Source organism: Pangasianodon hypophthalmus, chromosome 14, assembly GCF_027358585.1.
Source record: "Pangasianodon hypophthalmus isolate fPanHyp1 chromosome 14, fPanHyp1.pri, whole genome shotgun sequence".
In the NCBI taxonomy this organism is placed as follows: Eukaryota; Metazoa; Chordata; class Actinopteri; order Siluriformes; family Pangasiidae; genus Pangasianodon; species Pangasianodon hypophthalmus.
This window is the reverse complement of record NC_069723.1, coordinates 12314980-12322634: the sequence shown is the minus strand read 5'-3', so window position 1 is coordinate 12322634 and position 7655 is coordinate 12314980. Positions and strand designations below refer to the sequence as shown.

Here is a 7655-nt window from a genome sequence, read left to right as displayed (position 1 = left end):
CACTCTTTGGTCAGCCGCGCTGCTTCTCAAACCTTGTTCGCCATTAAATATTACAACATACTGGACGGAGAGGATAGAGTGTGATAAAGCCTAGCTACGTTGCACAGACCGAAAAGAAAAAAATGCCTGGATGGAGATAATGTTACAGCGGAGTTGGAGGAGTTTCACACCAGCGCTCCACTTGTCTCAGTTCCTTGGATCAGCTTACCTACTGCTGCCACATTCAATAGCCCAGTCCAAGTACCCTGCCTCCTGTGCTGTATAATTACTTATTCATCGAATGATGGAGGGAGGGCTGCTTGTGAATGGTAGGCCTTGTCAGAGGCAGCACAGGAAACAGCTGACACAAGAGTATCCGTTACACGAACCCTGCCACAGTTTCGGCCCCTCTCGCCACCGGGCAGCAAAGAAACACCCCTGGTATGCAGATAACAGCCTCCGTTGGCTGGACCTGCCGCCATGGACACATTCAAGCTGCATTCTTTCACCATGGGGGCCCTGATATCATCTCGGAGCTCTCCCTCGGCTCAATCCAGTCCTTGCTATCAAACACTGCCCAGCCTTGTGCGGGAGCGTCAACCTTAGCATGTCGTCTCAGCTGGGGTCACCTGGGGGCAAGATGAACTGAACAGCTCACTGCTCTACAGCAAAAAGCAGCATACGGTTGAGAGAATTTGATGCATCAAAGATGGACTTTTTTCAAGGAAGTGGTTCATTTGGAAAAAATAAAATGATAGTAAAGCAAACACATTACAACCTAAAGAGATAACACCATCTATCATCTAAATATATACTGTATTTGTTCAGACTAGTCCAAAATGCAAACTGCATGCATCATAGTTTCCCGTATATGACTCTAAATGTCTATTATTCTAAAGAAAAGACATAAAGGACCATAAAGGATTCTAAAGAATCAGATTTAAAGAAAGGTTTTGAGCCGAAAAATAAAAATGATAATGGGCTCGTTCAGCCAAACAGTACATTCACTGTGTTTTTCTGGAGAGGTGCAAGGCGAGCCCTGTGTCCTGTTAGAGCTCTGTGTTTGAGATCCTAAGGTAGATTGTCCTCACCCCACAATGACTCTGTGATGGAATGTGCAGGCCTGCATTTCAACAGGTGAGCTCTGAGAGCTTGACACTCAAGTCCCCCCCTCTCCAAAAACTCCTTCAGTAAGGGACATTGAAAAGAAAAGACAGACAGAGTGAGAAAAACAGCCTTCATAAAAAGTCTTCACGGGTCTTCACTCCCCCATCACGGCTGCCCCGGAGCCCTTAGCGCTCCCCCCAGCCAACCTATCTCTAGAGACACAAAGCACCTGTTTATCCCTTGAGCGCAGTAACCAGCGAGTGAACCCCATTCAATATTTATCCCGGGCTTTCACAGTTCACTGCCAACCAAGGCAAACCTCTTAATTAAACTGGAGCTTGCTTCAAAGGGCCCATTGAAGATGTCAGTCAGCACTGGTACGGGCTACGCACGGTGTCAGATGAGGAATGGAAACCCAAAGCAAACCCCGCCCCCTTTAACCCACCCACCAGGGCTAGGCCTACACCTTCTGTAACAGTCCACCAATCTCTAGGAAAGTCTAACACAAGTCACTCAGGTCCTCATTCTAACTACTGTACACGCAACACGTTCTCCTGTGTCCCAGACAAACACCAACACAGACCTTCTAATGGTAAAGCATCATGTTTTCTGAGGAGCTATACATACAGAGAAAAAAAATGCTGAGGGCTTTAGACTCAAAGGTCATGGCTATAGTTGCCATACTGCTTTTTTTTCCCCCAAAAAGAGTCAAATTACTGATTCCAGGCATTGAAAACTAAGAGTCAACCCCAAAACTTTGGAGTTGATTTAACACACTGAAAATTATTTGCCTCGCACAAACACTGATAGCAAAATTAATCCAGTATTGTATCAGTTAGCTAGACAGCCAGTGGGTATTTATACTGTCTTTATTTTACATCTGTCTAGTCAGAAGAAAGTGCAGTTCCAGTAAAAGAAAAAATGCACAGAATACCATTACCTTGTGTTAGACTGGGTGTCTCATTTGCTTGACATAATATTTTCATGTTGTGACAGATTTCGTGATGTGAATGTGAAGCATGTTGCGTTTTAGTTACTGAGCTGTTATTTAATTAGGCCTAGTTAAAGATTCTGTAGCAGTATTATTTAATTGAAATGCTAAAGAAATATTTTTAACTAAATTTTTTTATTGAATTTAAAATAATCCAATTAGTTAATAAAAATATATCAATAGATTATCAAAGTAATTGTTAGGTGCAGCCCTACTATTATTAAAGTGGAGAAACATTTAAAGACTGATTGTTCTTTAAAATTCTATGAAAATGTGAGATCACAGACAAAGAACTAATTCGGGCCATCTGACTTGTAAACTTTTACTTTAAAAACAAAAGGCCTATGTCTCCAACAGACCTGCCTATATCACCAACAACACAAAGCACTAAGAAAAAAGGGTTTTGTGTCCAGATTCTGGTTGAAGAGCAATCATATGTATGCAGTTGTTTGGGTGAGGAGATTTTAAAAGCTTTCAAAGAACTGTACCTAGAATTCTGCCATCATAATAAATTCTCTGCTGCCACCCAGTGGTCAAATGTCAAGCCACCGAAACAAAATCCATGCTCAAAGGGTGGAACAATGTACAAAATGTCCAGCTCCTTACTGCATGACTATTTGTAAAAGACTTAAATGAATATGAATGCTTAAGAATCTTCACACTTCAGTTTTGTGAACATTTTCAGGAGGTCGAGAACTACAAAGTTATGATGAAGTGAGATATATGATGGGAAAACATACACAGTTTAATTCCTTTCCATTTTCAATATGATACAGATATAAGTTGTGTTTCATCCAACACTGCACTCATAGTAATCAAGCCTGCTTTCTGCAAGCTCCTGTTTTTAAGTTATATAAAATGTCACAAGAATGATGGGGAAATGCTTTAAGATTATTTACATGTCAAAACCTGTTGCATCACGTTGATGGATTGGAAAATAGTGATCCAGAGCTTCAGGCCAAGAACATCATCACTATCAATACTTTGCATTGGATTAGCTCATCACTCATTATGGGAATAGTGTTTATGATCATTTTTATCCAGTTTTAACTTAAAAGTTGTCGGAGCAACAAAAAAAAAAGCTGTGAACTGCTCTTGCACTGACATGCAACAGCTAAATCTTCAGACACTGTTAAGGTAAGCACTGCACTAGGGCTCAAAGATGAAATACTTTCCATATACTCACACAGCATTCAGCCGGTGGCAGGCTGCCTTCAGCTTTGGCTTGACTGCTCAACTCCACAGTCCAGTTCTGAGTCCCAGGATCAGCCCTTTCCACTTCCTCATCATCATCGAACACCATGCCTTGTTCAAGACATCTTCGCTTCCTGCTCTGCTGAACACCACATGACTGTCAAATTACAGGTCAGCTTATGTGCATTTTTAGTGCTCAAAATGAACAGTGTCTTGACATACTGGTGAAGTCCTCAGAGGTCAGACTTAATATTAAGTTTATGGATTATAGGTTCTTGTGTTGTGAGAAGCCCTCAATAACGTGCTGTAAATCACAGATCTTCAAAAGCACCCTGAATAGTACTGTAGTGCCTCACTGAACGAGTGCAAAACATGAGCAAATACAGTATAATGATTTAAAAAATGCATAACAGGCTAATGTACATCAGGTAATAGCTATTGCTGGACCATGCTGTGATTTATGAGAGGTAAAAGAGTGGAGATGAAGAGGGCCGAGTCCACCACCAAAATTACCAGCACTGAAATAGCATTAGTATTATTAGCATTAGCATTAATGCTAGTCTAACTGCCAATTTCTGTGCAGAAAACAGTTTTTGTATTGGGGATTGAGTTAAGTTTGTTTCAGGGTGATTAAAGCTGCACACCACAATCCACAAAAAAAATAGCTAAGATCTAAATATTTACAGTCCTACCTTCTGATCAGCAGCAGGTGCCCGAATCCGCTTCTTATCGGGCTTAAAGTCTTCATCATTTGATTCTCCCTGTGTAGTGAAGGAAGCCTGAAATTTCTCAGAAAGCCTGGATGACAGAGTGGATCTCTTGGCTTGATTTTCCTCTGCTGTTAGTGAGAAGAAAACACATGACTTTCAACCTATCGTGTCTATCACTCAGGTAATGTAAAGGTAGACCAGAGATTGAGGTACTGATTCCTAAGAGTGCTAACCTCTCGGAGGTGTGGTGGCTTGGGCAGCAGGATCTTGTCCAGTAAGGTCAATCACAGCTGGTTTGGACGCTGTAGTGCTGAAGGAAGTGGATGAGCAACGAGCTCTGCTGTGGCACACACACTGACATGGGGTAGTAACGTAGGGCTTTTTTACATCACATGAAGGGCTTCCTCCCTCCTGGTCAGATTTAGCTTAGAGAGGAATAGAGAGGATACATAAGACAGAAAATAACATCCCAATGCCTTTTTATTTTTCTCTCTTTATGGCCAATAAGATCAATTTAATTAATAAATATATTTTAAAGCGCCTTCAAATTAACCTCCCCCCCTTCAAACTCACTTCAAGTGCCCGTAACTATTTTAAAGAAGTGAGTTACATAGCTTGGTATCAAAATCGGGCCGTTTTCTTCAGATATGAAGATATAAAACGTTTGTAATAGTCTATTATAAACTATCGAGGAAGATTGTAGAATGTCTCACATCAGCAGCTGAGGTTCTTAAGATATAATCAAATTGCTCTGCAATCACATTTTTGTTATTATTATTATTATTATTATTATTGTCACATAACACAGTTATATTTAGTAATATTTTCTCGACTAAACTGCTTTCAGCAAGTCCTGAAAATTTTGTGCAAAATTGTATATTATTTATTTACATATTTTTGTTATATTGTATTTCTGACTGTTCACTGAACTCTTTGTGTAGTTAAGTAACGTTTACATATTTATTAAAGTCTTAAAAATCAGATGGTAATGTAACGTACACAGATGTTATGTCCAGATAAAGGCATATGGATGTCTGTTATTGCATTACTCTTATGCATAACTGTTACAGGTAAAAAACACTTTCCAGGAACATTAGGAGTGAAATGAGAATACACCCTCGATGGGATGCCAGTCCATCGCAGGGCACCATGCATATACATGTTCACACCTATTGGAAATTTAGAGTCGCCAATCTGCCTACCAGCATGCATTTTGGGTGGTGGGTGGAAACTGGGGACCGTGGAGCTATGAGACGGCAACTTTACTCTCCGCATCACTGTGCTGTCCAATAACAATTGTTTGCATGCCAACATTTTGTCAGACAAAAAGCCACATTTGTGACAGGCCTTATTGTGCAGCACTAAATCATACCGTACTGCGCGTGCTGCCATGCCAAGGCTGAGCAGAGCAGCGCGAGGCTCTTCCCACTGCCAGTAGGGCTTTCCAGTAAGCAGTGCTGCCCATGGTTCAGGCCACGGACAATCTGAGTGAGAAACAAATATGGTGTCAGGTTATTAGGACATAGGCTCAAAGGATACAGAACAGGGAAAGACCACAGTTCTCTGATCAAAAGATGGAACAACATCCAGATGAACATACACTCACTGAGGACTTTATTAGGAACATCTGTACACCTACACATTCATGCAATTAACAAATCAGCCAATCATGTGGCAGCAGGGCATTGCATAAAATCATACGGATACGGGCCAGCAGCTTCGGGTAATGTTCACATCAACCATCAAAATGGGGGAAAAAATGTGATCTCAGTCATTTTGACTATGGCATGATTGTTGGTGCCAGAAGGGTTGGTTTAATTATTCCTATAACTTTCACGAACAACAATCTCTAGTTTACTCAGAATGGTCCAATTAAAAAAAAATAATAACAAAAAAAAAAAACATCCAGTGAGTGGCAGTTCTGCAAACGGAAATGCCTTGTTGATGAGAGAGGTCAACGGAGAATGGCCAGACTGGTTTGAGCTGGCAGAAAGACTACAATAGCTCAGATAACCACTCTGTACAATTGTGGTGAGCAGAAAAGCATCTCAGATTGCACAACACGTTGAACCCTGAGGCAGATGGGCTACAATAGCAGAAGACCACATTAGGTTCCACTTCTGTCAGCCAAGAACATAAAGCTGAGGCAACAGTGGACACAAGCTCAAAGAAACTGGACAGCTGAAGACTGGAAAAACGTCACCTGGTCTGACGAATCTCAATTTCTAATGAGTCACAAAGCAAAAGTCGCCTCAAACTGGTTTAATGAACATGACAATGAGTTCAATGTTCTTCATTGGCCTTCCCAGTCACCGGATCTGAATCTAATAGAAAACCTTTGGGATGTGATAGACCCGGAAATAAGCAGCATGAAAGCGCACCGGAAAAATCTGCAGGAATTGCGTGATTTAATCAAGTCAACAGGGACCAGAATTTCAAAGGAATGTTTCCAGCATCTCGTGGAATCCATACCGTGAAGAATTGAGGTTGTTTTGAGAGCAAAGTTAGGCCCTACCCAATATTAGTATATTGTTCCTAATAAAGTGCTCTGTGAGTGTATATTCAGCTCTTTAATGTGTCGTGAAACTTACAGAGTTCATCATGGCAAGTTGAGAGGGATATGCTTTGCAGGGGAAGTTTATCTTCACTCCTCCTATGGTGTACTCTACTGTCTCCGCAGCCATGCTGAGTGTGTGCGCGCGTAGCTACTGTGGGACACTGCAAATACAAATAATTTATTAATATGTGGCTACAATTTAGCAATACAAGGGAATGAGATAATTAATGCTGCCACATATTAATAAGATGTGATCATTCTGTTATGCCCGTATGTACAGGGTCTTACGGAAACCACCACAAGTTTGAGGACAGGGTTAAGACTAGAGAAGTTTATATACACAATTTATTATTAATTACTGTACATAATATCTTTCATAGAATACAATGATCATTTTGAATTTTTGAAGTTTGTCAATTAATAAAGATTTCCATATATTTCCAATAATATATTCCATATATTACTGTGTCTAATATGTAATATTAAAAATAATCAACATCTCTGTTGTATAATTAACAATAACTAGATAAAATAGATGATATATTAATGGTAAGTCGTAGCCACGCATTATCGTGACGTAAGAATGTAACTATAAATGGCAGCTTCCCAAATGGCTGACTGCTCCCTCTGTAGGGCCACTACACGAGGAAAGAGATAATAACAGCTTCGCCCTATATAGTGCACTTCATGCACAACAACGGAGTCATTCTTGATTCAACCACTTGAAGAGTGAGTTTTGTAGATTACATGCATACAGTTTAACTAGAACTGATCTGTAATTTAGGTGTCTGCAGTCAACGCGTCATCAACACCATGACGATTTCAGTTTGTTAAAACCGATGCTAGCTCGCTAAATCAGCTGCATTAGCAAACACAATATCTAACATATACCGTTCAGTGGTGTGGGACTACACACATTTAACATATAACAATGACAACAGAGACCCTCTTTTACCTTTGTGCCTACTTTAAAAGACAGTGCATTCAGTCAGATTGATCCGATAGCGAACACACTGCGCTCTGATAACACATCCAAACTGAAACTGAAATTCCCGCCACACAAAGAACACTGCCCGACTTCCGGTTACCGACCAATGTCTGTTCTACAAAACAAATG

The 7655-nt window shown here is 40.5% G+C and overlaps 1 protein-coding gene across 3 annotated transcripts in view; it reads right to left on the bottom strand.

The window, feature by feature from the left end:
* Window positions 1–7655, bottom strand: part of brip1 (BRCA1 interacting helicase 1) — a 59545-nt gene extending 51890 nt beyond the window's left edge. Inside the window, exons 1-6 of one of the 3 annotated variants that reach the window (XM_034310706.2) lie at window positions 7494–7655; window positions 6573–6699; window positions 5354–5465; window positions 4215–4406; window positions 3964–4109; window positions 3264–3413 (exon numbers count right to left, since the gene is read on the bottom strand). In XM_034310706.2, coding sequence (XP_034166597.2) covers window positions 3264–3413; window positions 3964–4109; window positions 4215–4406; window positions 5354–5465; window positions 6573–6665 — 693 coding nt within the window. In that variant the 5' untranslated portion in view covers window positions 6666–6699; window positions 7494–7655. The remainder of the gene's footprint in view (window positions 1–3263; window positions 3414–3963; window positions 4110–4214; window positions 4407–5353; window positions 5466–6572; window positions 6700–7493) is intronic. The other 2 variants (XM_034310707.2, XM_026924816.3) reach the window with 2 other exon arrangements.